The 22,992-nt window shown below is 38.7% G+C and overlaps 2 protein-coding genes across 2 annotated transcripts; one reads left to right on the top strand and one right to left on the bottom strand.

Moving 5' to 3' along the window:
- Window positions 1–412: 412 nt before the first annotated feature.
- Window positions 413–16,324, bottom strand: LOC139952945 (glutamine--fructose-6-phosphate aminotransferase [isomerizing] 1-like). Its single transcript, XM_071952281.1, has 18 exons — window positions 16,136–16,324; window positions 15,221–15,328; window positions 12,770–12,880; window positions 12,216–12,341; window positions 11,232–11,425; window positions 10,616–10,775; window positions 10,048–10,215; window positions 9,426–9,518; window positions 9,214–9,309; window positions 8,744–8,841; window positions 8,280–8,400; window positions 7,811–7,968; window positions 7,078–7,192; window positions 6,431–6,558; window positions 5,755–5,883; window positions 5,340–5,378; window positions 4,737–4,898; window positions 413–4,172 (listed from the first exon to the last, which is right to left on the bottom strand). Exons 1-18 carry the CDS (start codon window positions 16,140–16,142, stop codon window positions 4,128–4,130), a joined length of 2,058 nt encoding a protein of 685 aa, XP_071808382.1. The 5' UTR covers window positions 16,143–16,324; the 3' UTR covers window positions 413–4,127.
- Window positions 16,325–17,381: 1,057 nt separating this feature from the next.
- On the top strand, window positions 17,382–22,757 carry LOC139953137 (S-phase kinase-associated protein 1-like). The gene is made up of 5 exons (XM_071952557.1): window positions 17,382–17,527; window positions 17,849–17,945; window positions 19,062–19,276; window positions 19,966–20,106; window positions 20,674–22,757. Exons 2-5 carry the CDS (start codon window positions 17,849–17,851, stop codon window positions 20,707–20,709), a joined length of 489 nt encoding a protein of 162 aa, XP_071808658.1. The 5' UTR covers window positions 17,382–17,527; the 3' UTR covers window positions 20,710–22,757.
- Window positions 22,758–22,992: the final 235 nt, after the last annotated feature.

The following is a 22,992-nucleotide window of genomic DNA, read 5'->3' as shown; positions in this document are numbered from 1 at the left end:
GTAGACTTGTGTGTGAGGGAAAATAGTTATCATTTATGGTTCAAAGTCAACAACAACTTTTTTATACGAGCTTGGCCAGATGTGTAGTTGCCAGCAGTAGAGCAGTTTAGTACCAATGTTCTTTTGAGATAAAGGCCTTTTTCGAAATTATGGGTTCCATTTGAGCAAAGGCTCCTTCTATTTCGAAAACATGTGTATTCAGTGCAGGGAACAGGCAGACGGAGGCAAAAGCCTGAACCTGAGAAAGCCACGGTTTCACAGTTGTTTTTAAGGAAGACTTAACATTAGTTGCCAAGGCCTTTTGCGCGGCCGGTGCTGCATACTTCGAAGGAGTTCCAGGGGCGCTATTAAAGGACACTAAGGACAGATTAAAAACAATATTATGCAAATAATTCAGCACACAACCCATTAGATGATTATTAGTTATTTTATTCATACTCTACACGATAACTAACAAAGACTTTACACTGTAAAAACACCAATATTTAAACTCGATAGGCAACAACAAAATTCACATTACTCATTGCAGCATAATGTTTGACGTTGAATGATTAAGCTCCATATATACATCACATGCAAATTTGTTTTTTTCTTTAAAGGCAAAGTATACATTTAGTTTTTAGAACAGTTCTATTGTGTTAAATGTTTAGATATATACAATAAAACTTACTTGTGAAAGATTGGTACTGGTATGAACTTTAGAATCGGGTAATATTTCTATGAAGGATTGGTACACTGCAGAAACTGTAGTGTTAAAATTGACGCCATGGGTGTTGTCACATAATTATAGATACTGCAGAGAATCGAAATTAACATCATAGGGTGTTAAAAAATAACACCAATCTAACTGTACAGAAGTTGGTGTTATTTCAACACCCTATGGTTTACGTTTCGATTATTTGGTTGGTATATATAATATGTAACAGCACCCACGGTGTTGTTTTAACACCTCAGGTTTTGCAGTGTACTGGCATAAACTTTGTGACCAGTGAGCTTCCAGAATTAAGCTATCCATCGTTATTAGTTTTACACTGACCAGTTGTGTACTTCGTCTTTATAAACCATTGCTTGCTAACAATTATTTACAATTTTAACTACATTGCCGAAATCATTCTCATACATTTACCAAGAACAAAAACATACCCCACCCTAAATAATGCTGAAACCTCCAAATATACTTACACTTCGGAGTCCCTTTTCAATGCTAATTTTATCTCCTACCATGTTAATGAACTAGACTATCTCATACTGAACTTAACTGAACTAAAGTAAAACCAAAACGATACTCCATAATTAGAGTTGCTTTGATAATACCTTAAGACATGTAAAATACCTCTTTCGTCAGGGGCCGATTTCATTGAGCTGCTTAAGCAGAATATATTGCTTAATAATTTTCTGCTAAGCGAAAAAGAGCAGGAAACCAGTCACAAATTATACATGTGACATTGTATTTTAGCTGGTAACCTTAGTCTGGTCAGCATAACTTTGTTGTGCTAAGCTATGTTTGCAGCTAATGAAGCAGCTCTATAAAAAAAAATGGACCCAGTAATCTGTGAGAAGAGCAAATTTCTACTCGACGTTTCTTAAAAAGAGCTGCTTTAAAAAATATGCGCTTCAGTGACTTTGTGGTACATCACTGATTACACCTGTATTGTAAAAATGTCTTCAAGAAGTATTGCCTGTTTCACTTGATTTAATGTGGGCACAAGCGGCAATTACCGTGAATGCTGGAACCTCTTCAAGTCCTTTTATCTCATGACAATACGCCGACTGAATATGGCAAATCAAGGTGTTTCTGACAAACAAAATACAAGACGCTGTTTTTTCGAGCATCTACTTGAAAGGTTATTTCGAAGGTTGGAGTTCTGATTTTGAGCTTGATAATGAAGCATTTAGAGTGCAAACAATAGACACTCTTGATGAGACCGTTCTTACAACATAAAACCCATTCCATAGCATTTCGGGGCAGGCACTGGGCATATGGCATTTTATATTGTGTTTTATAACATCAAATCAAGAGTTGTAAAACTAATAGCTTACACAGCAGGAACTGGGTTGTTAAAATTGACAACATGAAGTGGGTGTCTCACAGGTCCCATGGTCTACGTGTATTTTATCTAACTGATACAGTTACATAATATTTTACCCATGAAAAAAAACTTGTAAGTAGTAAACCTAGGTTGTACAAATGCACACTACAAATTAAATAAACAAGATATTAATTAAACAACAAATCTACATGTAGTATACTGTTTATAAATTTTGAATAGTTCAGAACTATGAGCTGCAAAATGAATACATCCTAGGAGCTACATCAAGGCCCTATACAACATTATTTTCCCTGCTCATCGGGCCATATTTCACAGAGCTGCCTAGCAGCCAATTGTGTGCTTACTGTGCTGCTAAGCAAGCTGCTAAGCACACAAAAAGGTCTGTCGTCCTTATGTTGCTTGCTGTATACAAATTAGTGACAAAGCAAGGCAAATCCATGGTGAACGCACAAGCTGGCCACCGATGATTTGTTGCCAACCTGTGGAAAAGGATTACGCTTTAGCGAACTTTTCTGCTAAAGTAAGCTCAAATAATTGCTTATGTTAAGCAGCGCTTTGAAATTGGCTCATCTCTAAGGCACTATTATAAATGAAAGACCTCAATCACAATTCTGTCTACAAGACAGCTTTTTAGGACAACTAAACAAACTCAAACCAACTTTGTCCAACTTGAAGAAAAAAAACAAAAAAACATCAGCCACTAATAAGCCTGGTTCATACTTCCTGCCAATGCGAAGCGAATTTTGAAGTCAAATGGCTGCCCTAACAGCGAATGTTCCACAGGAGGTGAACACAGTTCAACTACTGTACTATGAATTATTCCTTGCGAATTTGTGACATCAAAATTTGTATTGTATCACACTCGCATTTGCAGTATGACCCAGGCTTCACTCACTTAACCTCATAGCCTCTGGGCTCGGCCTCTATCAACCTGGAATGCATTGTTTAATGAATATATAATTATAATCACTATATGGATTATTATTCTTTCTATTTTATATCACCTCTTGCACTCGTACAAGCATTTTTTTTGTAAACCTTTTGCTTCTCACATACATTACTTTAAAGGGTATGTACAACATTGGTAAGAATGACAGAATAAATGACCAAAAATATGCATTTGACTTATACATGTATCAAGAAAATCTTTGTGGAAAACTTCTTGTGAAATAGTCTTGCCTCAAATTTTATAGTTTTAATAAAGTGTAACAATTAGTTTTAATCAAGCAAGTTAGAAATTTGGTGGCAATTTCACTGCTTTCTTAAAGCGATGAACATCAAATTTCAACTTTTACCCGTTTGTTATTTTCAGTATATGATTGGTCACACAGATGCTGAGTGCAGATACTGGTCTATGACAATTACCAATGTTGTCAACATATTTTAAAGTGAACAAAACAGAACTGCGCTTTTCAACAATGAAATGTACAAGACTTGCACTTGCACTTGGACCAAGGCTCGGTCCAAATTTGAACACATTTAAGTACACTGACCTAGCACTGTGATAAAAACCCATCTTTAAAGATAAAATATAAATGTTTTGAATGTATTCATGTGTTGTATCAAAATATCAAGAAATCTGATTGAATGAGAGGTCTAAAAGTTCATTTCATTGCAAATTTTTTGTCGGAATACCTAAATTATTAGTAATAGGTAAGTTTGAATAACTGTGGATCATTAAGTAGGGGATGCACATGAGATACAGAAAATAAAAAAATAATCTTATCTATTTCATTGGATTCCAGTTAACCTTTATATTGGTTTAAAACCAATCTCCTTAAGTTTTAAACATCCACCCCATAACTGGTAAACTTAACCCTCCTACTATGTGACCATTTAATATAATTCCCTGTGGTTTTGAATGAAGCAAACCCTACAAGGACACCACTCACAAATGATGGAATGGTATTTTGGCTGGTAACCTTATTCCGATAGGTAAACTTGTTTTGTGCTGTGCTAATTTTTTTGCCGAAGCAACTCTAAGATATTGGATTTCCTGGTAATAAACGCCAGCAAAATGGGTGAAAAAACTGCACATGGTCCCACTTGGTCCTTCGGTCCTTGAGCACTGTACTCTTATTCAACAGTTACAGACTTGGCCAAATTCCGAGGGCAGTCAACCTGTACCATGATAAAGGAAAGAACAAACAAATTAAGATGTAGAACAAGAAACAGTGCAAAACGTTGTAATGTGACAGTCGTTTTCAACGAGGACAATAATACTTCCTGCGTACAAAATATACATGGACAACGTTTGCTGCATGCAAAGTTTCCATTCAGTTTACACTCGGGAGTGGGTAGGGAGTGTGTGCCCAGTGGGTTTCAGTTTAGGTTTGAACCCAGCCCCAACCTAACGCTTCACCGAGCTAAGCACAGCTTATCCTGTACCTGCTCCCGCCTTTGTGAACTTTTGAGCCAAGCTTGACTACAAGTTAATCTCCTAGGCAGTATCTAGGGGTCTAAGCAGGATGCAGCAACAGAGCCCAGCATTCTCCTGAAGACGATCAAAGCATACTGATTGAAACGTTGAGTTGTCAACCACCGGTTCTTTCAGAACCAACACTACTTTAAGGAGATTTACACATACTGCTACTGCAAACCTCACCTTGTTATACTCCCACCCCACCAAGTTTCAAATCCTACCAAAGCCCCAGTTGGTTTATCCACAGTTTTCCTATAACTTACATCAAATCCTCGGAGTACAGCAATATGGAATGCAAGTAGCTGCAGTGGAATGACACTAAGGATTCCTTGAAGACAGTCAACGCATCCAGGAATTCCAATGGAACGAGAAGCATGTCCTTGCATCTCCAAATCCTTCTTGTCGCAAATCACGATCGGACGACACTGTCAAGAAAGTAACAAAGAAAGTAAGCCATTGTGTTCTGGAAGAGTAAGTTAATTCCAATCCTCTCGTTTTCAGTTCACCATACCACAAAAATATTAAACAACTTTTTAGCAAAATAGTAAGACAGCACCTGCTGCTAAGGATTCAAACTGCCTTTAGGCATCAGGCTAGCTCGGTGGACTAGTGGTAAGACATTCGCCCAGCAATGCAAAGGTTGTGGGTTCGAATCCCACCTGAGTGATTTGCCTGTGGATTCTTTTCCACAGATCTCGGTAATAGGCTTACTCGTTCAAGTACTGAGTAAAAACTGTGCTTAATACACATCAGGGTAAGGGTAACAACAATTTATAAGGTGGACCAGTTTTTGTGAACTCAAAACAAATTTAAAAACTATAATAACAAAATTTAAAATTTTGATTTCAGATTAAAATTTAGCTCACCTTCCTGGCTAGAACTTCATGAAGAGCATTCTGGCATTTCTGTACAAAAAAAAACAAACAGTAGCAAGAAACTAATTTAGAGTTTGTGACACAACCTCTAGGTGTTCGAAAACAAATAAATGAAAACATTTGCAGACATCACATAACAAGCAGTATCAACCAAATATCAATTTTGTCTGGAAACCAATTTTGTCTGAACATTGAACAATCTGTCAAAAGAGGGCGCTGTTACCATTTTATATAATTGGTTTTCTAAAAAGGTTCATCTGCCTAAATGTGTCGGCATGTAAAGTTTAAGTAGTTTTAAGTTTTTTAAGATGATCTTCCCTTCAAGGAAACTCTGCAAACTCTCACAAGGGGATATAAATACCAACCTGGCAACAGCCTAACTCTGCAATTCCAATACCATCCTTACCGTGTAAGTTCCGTCCTTCATTGCGATGAGAATAACTGGCATATCTTCGTCCACGAGGGCCAAAGGACCATGTTTGAGCTCCCCAGCCAAGATCCCTTCAGAGTGTAAATAACACAACTCCTTGATTTTCTGTGGAAGTAAAGACAAGATTTGTTTTTGTTAATGGAAACAAAGAGACCACATCACAGACTTTATTTGCATATTGTTCAAGTGCACATATTGCCAAAATTTCTCTTCTTGAGTTCTGACAAGATCTGTCTTTGTAGGTATCAAGTATACTTCATTACTCAACAGAATTGAAAGGTATTTTTTCCGACTCAAAGTTTTCACTTGAACATAATTTGTTTCTGCCTAAGATAGTACTCAGATTGTTCGATTGAAAAACACAAGATCGGCGGACTTTTGTATAGTAAAACATCATTCATTTATGGATGTGGGAGGAAGATTTCGAGGTCACCTGACTTATGTAGACTTACTAAGAAGGGACACTGGGTTTGTGACAGCAGATGAAATATCTACATGCATGAGGGACAGGGAGATCTTGGGACAACTCTGTCGTAACAACACTGACCGAGGACACCACTCGAAATAGAAGAAGTCTGTTCATTAGTTTACTGGCCCATCACTACAACCACTGGCTCGTTTGACCCCTGTGGAGGGTTTGACGCTTTCTTACCAGCGCTCCTTCAAGGCATGTGGCAAAGTTGAATCCTCTACCCATCAATAAGATACTCTTCTCTTCGACTAGTTCCTCAGCGAGTTTCTTGATCTGATCATCCTGCTGCAAGATCTCCTTAATAAGATCTGAAACAAATTTATTTGTTTTTGACATAAGATAAGTTTTAAGAAGAAATTTAAAAAAATTGGTACTAAGTCGAGATCTAAGAATTGGTGGTAGAGATTTCCAGATGCGTGGCGCAGTTGAAGAAAAAGACCAGCAACCCGAGGAGTGTGGAGACTTAGGTTCATTTAGGAGAAGCAGGGAACTTCCTTGATGGAGTGTAGGCTTGAAGTGGTTCAGAGATATAGTGGGGAGCCTTGCCTTTCTTTGAGGAAAATGATCATCAGCTTGAAGATGATTCGTTGAAAGCGTCTTGAATACGCCCCTAGGGGTGTGGTTAAGCGCTATTTAAGAACCACGCCGTCAATTTCACCAAACTCTTCTTAACTTGGGATTAATCGTAGGACTTAGGATGAGTTCAGTTCTGTATCCGAAGACGTTATGCGCATTGAACACATCCAAAATTAGCACGGGTTATACGTCCTAACTCGAGATCGTTTCGTGAAATTGGCTGCTGTATTCTTCTTAATATTTCTACTTACCAGGAAGTCTTCTGAGGTCGTTGATGATCTGTTTTCTTCTCTCGGTGGTTGAGAGTTTGTCCTGGTTCATCATCAACGCAAACATCACCAATGAGATGAACTGACTAGTGTACGCCTTTAAGAAGAGAATTCAATCAGGAATCAGACATTTTAAAGGAGGTGACTTGGAAAATACATCAATGTAGTTGGAAAGAGTTTCCAGTTTTCACAGCACCATGTAGACCATAACATGGTGCTATAAAGGAATAGATCTCATACAAACAAACCTCAACATACCTTGCATGACAAAATACTGAGCGCTTCAAATTGAGTTGGTAAATTATTTCCAGTTTTAAAGGGACGGTACAACATTGGGTTTTGTACATGGTAGCAACAATATTCAAATCTTTGAGAAAAGATGGTAGATATCAATATAAACCACAAGGGAAACTGACTGGGTAAATTTTGAAATGATTTTTGGGGTTTAACAAAGAGTTGACTAGAGTGGGATTCGAACCAACGACCTCCAGATTAACGTGCCGGCGCTCTAGCAACTGAGCTCAGTTGGTAGCTCAGTTGGTAGAGCGCCGGCACGTTAATCCGGAGGTCGTTGGTTCGAATCCCACTCTAGTCAATTCTTTGTTCTCCCCAAAAATCAAAGCTGGTAGAGTCGGAAAGCCGTACCATTAACTATTTTTTTTGAAGTATTTTTTATGAAGATTTTCAGCAGGAATGCTCTGTCCACCCCTCTCACCTTTGTGCTTGCCACACCGATCTCGGGCCCTGCGTTGATGTGAACTCCACAATGCGTCTCTCTGGAGATGGTACTTCCAACTGTGTTTGTTATTCCAACAAGGAGGGCACCACGTTCCTTACAGTAGCGCAACGCATTCAGCGTGTCTGCCGTCTCACCTACAATTAATGAACACCAACTTTGCGTGTTAAAAAATCTCTAGAGCGTAGAAGAGTTGATTACAGTGAGCCGAGTACAGACCCCTTCTTGTTTACTAGTACTAAGTCTCTGCAGTTTTTAACTAAATGTGAACCTAGGCACTGTGAATTTCTCCCATGGTTTCTCAAACACGTAATTTCAAATAAGGTGAAATAACGGCCGATAAAAACCATGTCATGGACAGTTCTTTATCCGCTGGTTGTCCTCGACTGAGTGTGACACATTCCGTTACCAGAAAGAACAAGAAATCTCGTCTCATGTTGTCCTTTACCTGACTGACTGATGAAGAAGCAGACGTCATCTCTGAAGATTGGGGTACGCCGATCTAAGAAGTCGCTAGACAGCTCAATCATGACTGGTAGCTGGGTTAACTCCTCCATCAATTGTCTCGTCTGATCAGAAAAACAATCAAAAACAGGTGCTATTCATTAAAAGATGCTATTTTTGGTTTAGGGATAAAGAATATAACTTGTTTTTACTCTATACACTGGTGTGTATAAAGCACTTATAGATGGGTTGTAATACGTGTCATCGACTGCCATCTTTGATGTATTAACAAGGGAAAAGTGCGCGCGTGTACGTGCTGCACGTGACTCTCAGCCAATGATAGCTCTGCACGAGTGCACATTTCATCAAATATGGCGGTCGATGACGCTTATTGCAATCCATCTATACTCAGGAATTCCCACTCAATGGATGATTAGCGTAATGGAGACAACTACTAGCAATACTCACAGCCATGGCCGAGTGGTAACTCGTACCACAAGCAATAAACAGCAACCTCCTACAACGATTCATCTCCGACAAATACTTCTTCAGACCACCGAGTATCACTGCACAGAATGTACACAAATTGGTGAAGCATTACAACACTGCTTAACGTTAAACCAATGCACAAAATGGCGACATCTCACATCTCTGATCTTGTTACTCAATACACTCCTTCAAGAAGTAACCAGCCTAAAATCAGCCGATCAACGTCTCCTTGTAGAACACATGGCAAAGAACACATAGTTCATTCCTAGTTACTGCTGAAAAAAGTGGAATAGTTTTCCATACCACATTAGAACTGCTGATACAACGTCATCATTTAAAACTGCTCTCAAACTCATCTGTTTAAAGTCAATGTTGACCAGTGATTTTGAACATATTTTTTGACAAGGGTTTAAGTGCATCTCATCAAACTTGACATTGAAGTTCTTTACCTGTGTGATCCTCAAAGTTAAGACGCCCTCTCATGGTGTTAATCACACTCTCAGGTTGTTCAAAGATCTCCTTCTGCATGAAGTAGTTGTAGTTACCTACAAGATAGGATAAACAATATAAATAATTATAAAATCTGTGGCTTTTGTGTTTTGTGAAATACAAAAAGTATCCAAACCCTTTAAAAAACTTTGTAATCCTAATCGCATCTTACCTTTCATGATCTGTTGTAACTCCATCTTGAGCGTCTGTACCTCACGAGACATCATGTCTCCCTCTTCCTTCTTCAGACGATGGATGGAAAGACCTTTGGAGAAAAAGAACAAGAAAAGTTGTGTTTATGAAAAGGGGTTTCGGTTGCACCTTTCAAGTATACCCCAGGGTTTCACCTCTACTCCAGAGCAGGGGCGGCTTTTCTCCCGGGTATGCCTATTTGTCGGGGAAGACCTAGGGTAAAGCGGTCATAGTGTGAAAAGGTTGACCGTTATTAACCAGAGGAAATAGAGTAGTTTGAAACAGGCTTTACACATAATTCTTGAGAAACAAGGATGTAGTTGTTTAAGGATTGGTGAGATGTTGGCCCACTGCTAAGCACAACAATTTGCTTAGCATGAAATTTCTTATTTGACAAAAACAGGATTACCAACCAAATTTCCATTTGTTGCATATTGCTTTTTACTGGTATTCAGCTGTTGTTTGCTTATCCTGAAAATCATTTGGAATAAGGTCAGTAATCCTGTTTTTATCGAGACAGAAATTTCATGCTAAGCAAATTTTTGTGCTGAGCAGCTCTATGAAATTGGGCCGTGGTCGAAAGATCTTTATTAACTACTTACATCCATCTTGAACCGCTGCTACGTCGTTGTCCTCCAAGTAGATGACACGGTTTGTGTGTTCGATAACGGCGCTGGCATCGCTGGCAAAGAAGTACTCGGCCTCTTTGGATTCTCCAACAATCTCAAAGTTACTCATGCTCAGAGAACGAGGCATTGTGCTGGCATTGGCTGGGGTTAAAGACAGAAGCATGGATTAGTTATTTGACAAAATAAATTGACTAGTTTCAACCTTCAAGATCACTGGCTACGAGTTAACAGTACAACAAATGCTACACAAAACACTCCTGTCAAAGTTAAAAAGTATCATTTAAAGACCCCCCCACCCACACCCTCCACACCCCGCCCACCCAAATATAACACTGTACAAGTCTGACTCCAGTAGTGTACACAGGGCTCGAATTTTACCATGGACCGCCAGTAAACTAAGCGGAAGGCCAGGAAATATTCTACTACGTCAACCCAACCGACTCAAGGGTTGGTTGAGTGAGAAGAAATAAACTGAAATTGTTTTTTTATGAAAGTTTAATTTAAAAAATTTGGTTTGACTAATTCAACTTTGCAAACTTACGTCTAGCGTCAGTGATGGCATCCTTGTAGAGAATAGGAACATAGTCGCTATTCAACTTCTGCTTAGTCTTGATACCAATCAACAGAGGGCTCCCTCTACGTGTAGCCACACACTGCCCTGGATACTTGGTACTCATAAAAGCCAATGCAAAAGCCCCTTCCTATCAGAATAATTTAAAAAACATTATTCACACAAAAAATTAATGATACATATGAAAGAATATAAAATAACAGTAATGTGTATACAGTAATGTGTATGCACTTTTTCAAGCCAAGTACAGATTAGATCTAAAGACCTTTTTACATAGCAACTTGTAATGTCAGGTGCTGTGGCGCAATATGCTGCCAATCCAGCCAGAAACACAGGGGTTAACACCTTCTCTTTTCGAGGCACTTGGTTCTTTTACGTGCGTTACACAACACACAGGACCAATGGTTTTACGTCCCATGCGAAGGACGAAGCAATGGTTTAGTGTCTTGCTTAAAGACACAAGTGTCACGGCTGGGGATTCGAACCCACACTCTGTTGATCAGATACACCAACCGCCTGGCCATGACACTTCCAAATAAAAGATTTGTTTTAAAATAAATTAAAAAAAGGGAATTTAAGACCATACCAGTTGAAGGATGACACTCTCAACGAGCTCTCTGAAGGAGATATCTTTATTTCCTTGGCTATCGTAGATGTACTTGATGAGCTTAGCGATAACTTCGGTATCGGTGTCTGACTCGAAACGGAATCCTTTAGTCTGAAGGAATGTCTTTATGTCCTTGTAGTTGGTGATAATACCATTGTGGATCACAACAAATTCTGCATTGATAGGAAACATACAGTTGACGATGATCAATGATTCACACACAAACAACATTTTCAGAAAATCGGGTCTCCGGAATAACTTCATATACAAGACTCAATAATAAATTGTTCTTAAATAGCGCTTTTTACATATAGCATATCAATGCGCTTTACATTAGTGCCCTATGTCATTGGGCCAATAACATCCCTTGATTTTTGTCCAGCTGCCATGGCACTGCAAAGACTTTTTCAAACACAGTATCAACTTTTACCCTCGCAGGCACCCATTTATACCCCTGGGTGGAGAGAAACAATTATAGTAAAACATCTTGCTCAAGGACACACACTCCGATTGACTTAACCACCAGAACTTGAATTTGATGCTCTTAACCACTCGGCCATCACACCCTATCAGTAAGAAACTAATTAAGTAGATTATATGACATAAGAAGTTTACATCATCACACATCAAGAAATTGAAATCAATTGTCTTACAGTAAGTATTGTTTGAAGCTTTGCATGGTGTGGAGAAATAAGATGGAACTATAAATAACTAGTAAACTTGCTGATACAACCATGTGTAAATCTCTTAGGGTGAGTGTTGGCTCTTTGTTGGCTCTTAAAAGAGCCTGTTTGGTCTCACAGTTTCTCCTGAAGATGAGCAGAGTATACTGTTCGAAACATCAATACCAAACCGGCTCTTTTCAGAGCCAACTCACTCTAAGAGATTTACACATGTTGTACCCGCAAGTTTACTATTTGTTTATAGTTCCTTCTTAATTGGCTTACAAATCTTAAAGCTTACCGTTTTGTTCCCCAGAGCGATGAGGATGACTGTTGATGGCATTGGGGACACCATGAGTAGCCCAGCGTGTGTGGGCAATACCACAATGAGTGTCAAACACAAGGTCAAAATCAAGATCTTCTTGCACTGAAAAGAATCAAACCAAGAAGAGTAAGAAACATCGTAATACAGAGATGTGATTTGTAGAAGGTGATCATTCTTGAAAATTGATTGCTAGCCTGGACCCCTTAATCTAGACCCTGAACCTCCTAGATGTTATCATCGCATGGAAAATCACGGACTCTGTGCGTCACCAAACAGGCACAAACTACAGGGTTGAGCGCAAAGTAGACTATTTCTTTCTCCCTTTGGTAGTTGATTTACTTCTTTCAAGAAGAAAATGTCACCTTTGTCAAAATTCATCTCTGTTATGTAATAAACATAAGTGAACAATTTGGACACACAGTTTTTTAGTTTCAAACAAATTTGAACACAATTTTGCCAAATCCTGGCTAAAAGCTGATACAGGGGATCAGGTGAAAAATGGTATCAAGAAATCGAAGATTGCTACCGACCTTGTATTTCCTCTTCCAACGCCTTGACTTTTCCTTGCTTCTTAATGATTCGAGTCGTTTGCTCCTTGCCGGTCTCAAGGGGGTATGAGCTGCTCCCTTCAATGGCAAGACCTGCAAGTATAAATTGTATCTTACAATTACAAGATGACAAAATGAGAAAAACTTAATCCAAGGTTTTCTTGCTCAATTTATTATTATTTTTTTAATTTTCATGAGAGTTCACGTAACATCACAAGGCCCTACAGCTACTTCAAGGTGAGGGCTACACATAACTGATTTGGGCTATTGACCCAACCAGGACTAGGGTCACGTTGCCACCTACCTGGGGCTGAAACAGGGCTATCCCCTTCACAGTACGTAAGGATGTAGCCATGGGTATCAATATCATCCACTAGGAGCCAGGCTGGTAGAGCAGAATGCACTACCTTCCTAACTGTTTTACGAAGCAATTATGGTTGAGTGCCTTGCTAAGGGCACAAGAGTCATGACCGGGATTCGAACCCACACTCTGCTGCTGACATCGTAGAGCTTGGGTCCGGTGAACTAGACCACTCGGCCAAAACATTTAGATTGGAAATGTGGGGTGAGGGGGGGGGGGTTGATTCTGAGTAGTTTTGGTTTTTGTATGAATTTATGCCCAAGTCTTCACTGAGTGGTAACTGACTGGGTTGGTGGCTGGTCGAAGATGGACGGGCCGAAGCACATACCAAGTTCATACTACTACATGATATTCTGCACGTCGCACAATCAGTAGATTTTGTTTTTTGGCTTTGGCCCAATCATTCTAGTCATGTTCAAGGTCCATTCTTTAGCCTGTTCAATTTTTGATAACTTGTGTCGAGATGTTTTTACCTATTGTTGACTTAGGCAAACAAGCTTCTTTTTCTTTTTTTCGTACCTTGGTCTGACTAATATTTACTACGTGTACACTTCTACACCTGTTGTTTTTCTGTTGTCTTTTCAATCGATCAAATTCATGTAAATCTATTAATTGAAGCCTTGCTTCTTCAAATATTTGAAAGTCTAATTAAATGTAAATATTGGCACAGGAGAAAAGTCCTACAGGTGCGTGCACTAGACACAAACACGTATGCATGCAGCGCCTAACAGATGTTCACTTCCACAACAAAATCTACATTAATTTACAGATATGGAAGGGAATATTGATGATTAGAGTGACATGTCCATACCCTTTAAAGTCTGCTTTATTTCCGATGTGATTCAATTAGGTTACCTGTTACAAAATGCACATCAGGCAAAATCAAATTTGCATTTGAAATTGCAATTGTGAAATTCAGAAACTTATTGATCTATGTAGGCCTAGAACGATTCACGGATTTTTATGCATTTGCACAAAGTTTTACATGTTGAATCCTTGAAGAATCCTAATTTTTTATAATAAGTATTTATTATTATGCTAAGCCATTGTAAAAATGGGTCTCTATTTTAAAGCAGTTTTTTATGTAATTAGTTATTTTTTGTGCTACCACTACCTTCCTTCGTTTATCTATCAGACTAAAACGTCAATTATTTTAGTTTTGAAAATAATCAACATTTTGATCCATGAGGTTGGGCGAGATAACATGCTACCAGAACTGCGTACTGGGCAGTCAATGTTCAACAGATTACACACAGCACCAACTGCTGATGAATAATCAATACAGAAAATTCTAACAAGTGTTTGTGAACAACATCTGGATCCGCCTAACAAACAGGTGAGGAGTGCATAGGCCTACATAAATTATTTGTTTATAGTTTTTTTTGTCTTCTCAAGAGTGGGAGTAAACACCGATTCCCCGGAAAAGCAGATTTTATTTTTATCAGGTAATTGCTTTTTTTTTAACCTACCACATGGCTCGAATTCGGAGGGAAATCTCCAGAAGGCAAGATGCTCAAATGTTTCACTGGACCAAGTGTTTATGTGTATACTTAAGGGTACTTCAATACTCTCGAAAGAGAATTAAAAGACATTTACCACAATCACAGTCCACCGTTTTTCACAAAGATATACAGCGAGGTATTTTATTTACATGAACAAACATGAGACCACTGGGCTAGTCCCATTGCCAGTTAACTGGCTAAAATCACAGGCTTCAAGCCTGTGATTCAGTGTTAATTTTGAGCCCAGCTACCACCTGCAGATTAATGTGCCAGCACTCAGCCAACTGAGCTGTCTAGCCCCTAATAATAGACCTTATCGCAAACACTTGGTATGTGCGCTGTAGATAATGAATGAGGTGCATGCTGGTCTAGCTAGCGCTCAAGTTTGATTCTTAGCTAGACCAGCATGCACCTCATTCAACAGTTAGCACTTTCACAATGGGTATTTGCGAAAGGGTCTATGTTGACATCTTTGGTGCAATAAATAAATTTTAAAAACTTGGACCAAAGGATGGAGAAATGCCAACCTAGAAAATGTGTGTGGGAGCGGGGAGGAGTTGACATATTTACCTGCCGAGTCGTAGCCTCTGTACTCCAGACGTTTCAGGCCATTTATCAACGTTTCTAGAATGACCTTCCGTTGCTTAGGAACCAAGTGGTTGATGTAAGCAAAAATTCCTGCAAAAAAAAAAAAGAAAAAAAAAAAAAAAGAGGTTTAAGAACTGGTTTGCAGATCCATAGAAACTAGCACGATGATGATTATGCGTCAAGTCAATAGAAAGGATTTAAGGAAATACTTTTTAGGGAAGTCGGATGGCCCAATTTTCCCTAATAAATCCTCCCTAACCCTGGTCTTCGCCTATCGGATGCTCCCAAAAAAAGTTCACAAAAGTGTCTCATATCTGCTGACTTGTACAGCAACGGTTTACAGAAACATGTTTGTATCTTGCCACCACTTTAATTATTACGTCTAATCTTATGGATCCTGCTGCGTAAACCAACATATAACCGTAAACATTATCGAAAATAGCATCCTGATTAATGATATTTGTTGCCTGAGAGCAAGTCTTTAGTTAGTATAATCATAGAGTAAGGCTTACTCTATGGTATAATATTTAGTCAAGCTCGTAGATGGGTCTGATAAATACAATTAAAATGAGTGAATGAAAAGTGGTTCGGAACCTTTCTGAGTTTCTCCAATCCAAATCATTTCCAAATGCAATAGACAAATGCACTTACTTACACTGGGGTCGAAACTCACATTCACAACGATAATGAACAAAAAGACTAAGGAAAACATGGATTGCATGATACTTAGAACACTTTACATCATTTGTTATTGGGTTGGTCATTGATTGACAATATACGCACAAGTGGGGCTACTGTACTATTAAAAACATATTTTGCAGAAGTGAAACTGAATGAAAGGGGAACCAAACCAACAAAACCATTCCCTTTTTTGACAGACATTGTCGTTTTACTTACCACACATAATGACAAGAGTTGAATTGATGACCCAGACGAAATCAACAACCACACGAACAGAATGACACAAACTCCAAACTACACAAATCCTAGTTCAGCATTTGGTTCTGATCTGAATAAAACTGTCAACAAAAACCAACCAAGCTTCATCTGTTTTTCTTTACAACGTGTCAACTAAAAAAGTTAGTTGACCTTTGACACCAGCATAAAACCCATCAGTGCAGTGCGCGCGTGAGCCGCCACCTACGTTGAGTTGTGTGCAGTCAGTCATGCGCAAAATCCATTCATCTGATGAAATAAAAGATTGTTGTTTTTTCGGGGCACGCCCAGTTTTTCTGTCAGTGACGGCCGGCCATTGGCAGGCTAGAGTTACCTGTTGATCACATTTTGCATTATCTTGTTTTGGATGATGAAATATCATATTATTATTTGGATGATGAAATATCATATATTATTTCCTTCCTCCACTATTTCCTTATCCTGTGCCCCATTGTAAACTATTCTGTGTGGTTTCCTTTTAAAGTTTCATCAAAAGTATTTGCAGTGTATTTTGTGTGAATATATAAAATCATCATCTACCTCCATGCAGAGTCCTTGCTCCATGCATAGAGTAAGGACAGGGATACCATAACCGCACTTATTATAATAGAGCCCTCTTTGTCATTTTGATTGGTGGATCACGCGTCACGTGCTATACATTATTTTGCCCAAGTGATACACACACTCCTAGCCTCCATCCAAAATTGAATATAGGAGTCCTATATTGATCATACACCAGAGTTGTCAGCAGTTTGCACGTAACATGTGTGATAAGGGGATTCTGACGATTTTGAATAATTATTAATAACTTTCATTAGATGCGCATTTTGCAGTAGATTTTAGTTACCACCCCCCCCCCCCCTGATGATGAGCCAATAGCCGTCGATTTAATACCAAACTTTCACCGCATTCCATTATTCTTCACCATCACAGAAATCAGCAAAATTTTGAAACAGGCAACAATTAACTAGACAAGTTTCACCGGAATCATTCTCATACAAGCTAAACAACAATAAAGTGACGTAATATCTGTCAATTCCCTTATTAGGAAATGAAAATCCGCTGCAGTGCTAGACAGACGTGTTCAGTGGCAACTCATCAAACAAACATGAGTCACACTACTTATGAATACCGCCCTCATTCGGCAGAGCTAGGACAATTTCGGTGTTGCGCTAACCCGACTGGTACCCGACGCATGAAGCATTTTGAAACAACCGGCCGTAAGAGGTCACCAGTGAATATCAATATTATTCATTCTTCGACACCCGAAGTTTGACGTTCGGGGAGAAAAGAGTCGCAGTTTATCCCGTTATTTTCTCCTTCTTGACGACCAGCTCCGGTCCAATATTGAAGGTAGGGACAATTTGGATTCAAAGGGCTGCTGTTGTAGAAGATTTGGTTTGGAATAATTTCAAAATGAGTTATAAACTTAATTCATCGGTCACACATCAAAATGAATTGTTTAGTTTTTGTTTTTTGACTACACAGTTTGCCATGCCATTTCATTCATTGTACGTATTTTGTAATGACATTATTTGTGTAGGCAGGCCTAATAAAAGGGTCCAATTTCATAGCCGTTATTGTGTTACTGTTAAGCAGAAAAAATACTGTTTAAAAGACTTGAAGAATTGGAGAATTCAATTAAAACGTAATTATAAATGTTTTATTTTTTAGATGCCGAATATAAAACTATCAAGTTCAGATGGTGAGATCTTCGAGTTGGATGTGGAAATCGCCAAACAATCCGTTACAATCAAGACAATGTTAGAAGGTTTGTATTTTTTGTGGCATTTTTAAGACATCTATCTATAATATATTAGTACTGTTGCATGTTTCATCAGACTGCAGTGTTATTCTTTTACCAAAAATTCAGAATGTGAGTTTTGTTTTAATTGATGGCTTTGACAGGACAGGTCAGGAATTGAATGGAGGCCATGATTTCTGTTCCCCCTGATCGTGATCTCAGTTCCCATAGACTTGAAGATTTTCTAATAATGGAAGTGCCATTTGCAAGATTGAAAGCTTGTAAGTTCTAAACTTTCGCAATGAGTTACCTAGCACTCAACATGGATAAAATAGGGTTAAAATTAAGAAAATAGGTTAGCTGAGGCTGAACGGTCAGATTTTGTTCTCAACTTTTGAAGGTTTGTGAATATTTTTGATGGAAAGGTATTTATGAATGGGAATAGAAGAGTGGTCTTACATGTTGTACTCTCGTACAAGCATTGTTGCTGTCCAGAAGAGGGTGCGTTGCAAAATTCATTTGTGATCTGTGTTTATGCTGTCAAGATTGTGCTTAAAGACGATGTGACCTATGTAGACATTCAAACCGCCCTCTGTTGACAAAACACTGTATACGTCATATTTCGCTGGGCAAAAAGACGCGTAGAATACACTTTCTAGCTGGCTGCCAAAACACAAACTTTTTGCCCGGTGGTATGCGGGCGAATCATGATATAAATGGTTTTCGAGTGACGTCAGAGGTCACATCGACTATAAGTTGATGATATATTTTCAATTTGTCGCGAGAGAGATTGGAAGCTCCATCCCTCTTATAGCTGACAGGGCTTCAGATTTGTTGCAGTGACTGCAGCCACTGGTAGCCTGTTCCAAATCCGAACAGCTCTTGGGAAATGGCTATAGACCTTTATCACGCTGTCACCATCTTGGTCATGTTCCCTGTTTCCATAAAAGTATTGAATGCTAACATTCATTGTGCATTCATGGCACCAGACTATTATTTCGTCCAGCCTCAGTTTGGTTACATTGATTTGGAATGGAGTAAAATCAAGGTGGCCACACCGTGATAAAGGTCTATAGAGTAAAGTAAAAAAGTGAATTAGTGCTCGGTAAATAATTGTGCTGCATTTTCTTTTTACTTTGACAGATCTTGGAGTGGATGAAGATGACGATGAACCCATACCTCTCCCTAACGTCAACTCAGCAATCTTGAGGAAGGTGATCAAGTGGTGTACGTACCACAAGGATGACCCACCACCACCAGAAGATGATGAGAACAGAGAGAAAAGAACGGACGATCTCTGCGGATATGACTTAGATTTCCTTAAGGTCGACCAAGGGACACTCTTTGAGCTGATTCTGGTGAGAACAATAAACATTTTTTATTTTTTATTAAGCCACAAGCCACTCGGATGTCAACTGCCCAGAGCAGCTTAGTGGCAGTTGAACACTGCAAACTGGTCATGGTCAATTCCAGGCAAACATTCCAGGCAAACTTGATTGCAAGTCCAGTCTGTTGGTGTGGAGCTGCCCTCCTAACAGCTGCCGACATCACCCAGGCCTGATACTTCACAGAGGCAACGAAGGTGATGCCTCCAGGCCTGATACTTCACAGAGGCAACGAAGGTGATGCCTCCATGCCCCTTGGTCATTGCCTTTGTGCCTATGAAAGTTCCTTACCTTTACCAAAGATAAAATGGTGCCCTTGCCCTTTCAAAAACAAGCCTACAGGCCTGACCACTAGTGACTGCAATATCACAGTCACCCTGGTGACATCCCCTTAAGGAGCTAGACAGTCTGATCACACGATGGCTACCTGACACCAATTGTAGTTTCTAATTGTACCCTAATCCAAGACATAGGCAAATATATCTCATATTTACTTGAAAAAGAAAACACATTCCTGGTACATTTTATGAGAGCATTTGTTTTCTTTACTTGGTTAGGTCATGATTTTCTTTGATGACCACAATATTCTGAAGAAAACAAAACATTCTGAAAATGTTGACAAGTGGTTAAAATTTGAGATTTCTTTATGACTTTATCTACAGGCCGCAAATTATCTGGACATCAAGGGTCTTCTGGATGCTACATGTAAGACGGTGGCCAACATGATCAAAGGCAAGACCCCTGAAGAGATTAGGAAAACATTCAATATTAAGAACGACTTCAGCCCAGCAGAGGAAGAACAGGTTTGTAAAATTTCCCATTTAACCCCTCATCTAAGTCTTATCAAGATTTATAAAATATTGGTGTCCAAACTGAAAAGCTGGACGGCAAGTTGGTTGTTTCCAAGACTTATGCAAGAAAAGATGTGAAACTTGTGTCCTTAAGCAAGACACTGCAAAGTTCATTATTTTCAAGACTTCTGCAAGTAAAGATTTTAAGTGTTGCATGGTTAAGGACTAACAAGGTTTACGTGGCTGAGCGGTCAAGCGCACTGGGCCGGGGTCTGCTGTTTCTGATCAAAAGAGTGTGGGTTCGAGTCCCAATCTTGGCATTTGTGTTCTTAAGCAAGACTCTAAACTATTATTGCTTTGTCCTTTGGATGGAACTTGAAGCCGTCGGTCCTGTATGTTGTGTAATGCACAAAAAGAACCCAGTGACACAGGCATGTGAAATTTCAACTTCTACAAATATATTACTAGGCATAATCTGTTTACCTCAGTAGCAAATTTGTTTCATGTGTGGCATCCTTTGTAATTTTTTATACAAATCAGTAAAATTCTCTCCTTTTTTTTTTTTTTTTTTTAATACAGGTCCGAAAGGAAAACAGCTGGTGTGAAGAAAAGTAGACCCCCGTCATTTATTTAATTCAAAGAAGTTTCAAGTCGGAAGAAAACATGTTTGCCAGTCTCACCCCCAACCTTCCATTTTGCGCGATGTCGCATGCTGGATCTTGATGGAAGATGATAGGTTTAGCTGATCCTATGAAGTTAGTTGCCTCTAGTCTAGGCTTGTACACGCCATTTTGCTTTTTTGTCCGTTACGTTAAATACATGGTGAAGTCGAGGCTGTTGGAGAAATAGACTGGTGCTGTGTTGTTGCATTTATTGTCTGCACTTTGATTCTAATGGTACACAGTGAACCAAACAAACATGGCGGCCAGCTCCATTTGAAATGCTAACCGTGTTCGAGATCCACCACTTGTAAAAACTTGTAAAAGGTTTTTGTTATACAAATTTTGTTCATTAAATTTCTGGCAAAGTAATGAAAAGTTGATGTTTGGTTATTCAAGGCTTTTTTTAACAAGGATTTAGGACAGAAAAGTTTTGTGGTGTTCTGTCCCAGATGTTTAAAATTCTTACTGATGTAAGCCAAGTCATGGAGGATCTTCGGCCAGTAAAAAAAAATGTTTTCTGTAACCAGACCCAACATAGAAATCACACAGAACTTTTGTATTTTGTTTGAAAAAAAAATGAGATCGGGAAAGTGTAAATATTTAGTGAAGATAGAGGCAACTGAGGTGCCATTGTCAAATTCAGTTTTGTGATGCACTCATTTTCAAATAGATAAAGTCTTAATATCATGAAAAGGAAACATGAAACATTTTAAAGGCAGTGGACACTATTGGTAATTGTCAAAGACTAGCCTTCACCCTTCACAGTTGGTGTATCTCAACATATGCATAAAATAACAAACCTGTGAAAACTTGAGCTCAATCGGTCATCGAACTTGCGAGATAATAATGAAAGAAAAAAACACCCTTGTCACACGAAGGTGTGTGCGATTCGATGGTTGATTTCGAGACCTCAAGTTCTAAATCTGAGGTCACGAAATCAAATTTGTGGAAAATGACTTCTTTCTCGAAAACTATGGCACTTCAGAGGGAACCACTTCTCACAATGTTTTATACCATCAACCTCTCCCCATTACTCGTCAGTAAGAAAGGTTTTCTGCTAATAATTATTTTGAGTATTTACCAATAGTGTCCACTGCCTTTAAAGTGAGGTTAGAGACTTATAATTTTCACAAGGACTCTATCTTTTGAAAAATGAGTCCATCATCAAACTGATTTGACATTGAAGACCCTCTCTTTATTGTTTACTCAACCATGGAGGTTTGGACCGCCATGACTCGACTCGGTAAGAAGTAGTAGTTAGACAAAATGTTATATATTTAGTAGGGTCCAAAATTACAGCTCTTCTTTAAAAAAAAAGGGCACACGAAAATCACCCTTGCTTAAAATATGGAATTAACCCTGTGAGCACTAGGTCAAATCAAATAACTTGTGCTTAGCAGAATTGCGTTACAAACCAAAATCCCATTAAGTCTTAATTGCTTTTGACTGGTTTCCTGCTGAGTTTTGCTTAGCAGATATATTTTGTGAGCTGAACATCTGAATAGAACTAAGCCTATCGTAGTTTATTCTTCACTTATTAGGCTTAGCAGAAGGCAGGAAATTTGTCCCAGGTTGCCAATATAATTTTTATGAGTTAGGTATGAAATGCTCCCCCTCCCATTGATGAAGATGAGGTAACGCCTGTGTATTTTCCCCTCTTTTATAAAAAGATTTGTTGTGTGTAATAATTACTATAATATCAATTGAATTGTTTGTTATACTTTGGCTTTTGTTTGAAGCAAGCATGATGTGATAATTTGCACAAAATTAAAAAAACAGAATAATTGTACAATGTTGTTTTCGCACATCTTTATTCCAATTTCGTGTATTAATGAAAGAATATGTGTTTATTGTAGATGTTTGAAAACATTTCACTGTTGCCCACCTGGGCCAGGATTGTCTCGTGCATTTTAGATCATTAAACATTGTCTTTAAACAATCAATCATTGCTTCTTTGTCTCTTTGAATCGTAATAAAGTTGAGTTTGTTTTGATAAACGAAGACCGGATGCCGACCATAATACGTTGATTTAGTTGGGTAAAGTTTCACCACTATAGTTTACAGAGACCTGAATTTATTTAATGAAAACGAAATAATCCAAAGAGGAATTTATTGTTGTAGTACCCCCCCAAAAAAACAGATAATCTACTCTACATGTAGTAGGTGGATAGTCTTTGCCGAGCAGTTAAGAGCACAGAACTCAAGCTCTGGTGTGTCTGATCAGCAGATTGTGGGT

This window comes from Asterias amurensis, chromosome 21 (genome assembly GCF_032118995.1).
Source record: "Asterias amurensis chromosome 21, ASM3211899v1".
In the NCBI taxonomy this organism is placed as follows: Eukaryota; Metazoa; Echinodermata; class Asteroidea; order Forcipulatida; family Asteriidae; genus Asterias; species Asterias amurensis.
This window is presented reverse-complemented; position numbering and strand designations above follow the sequence as displayed.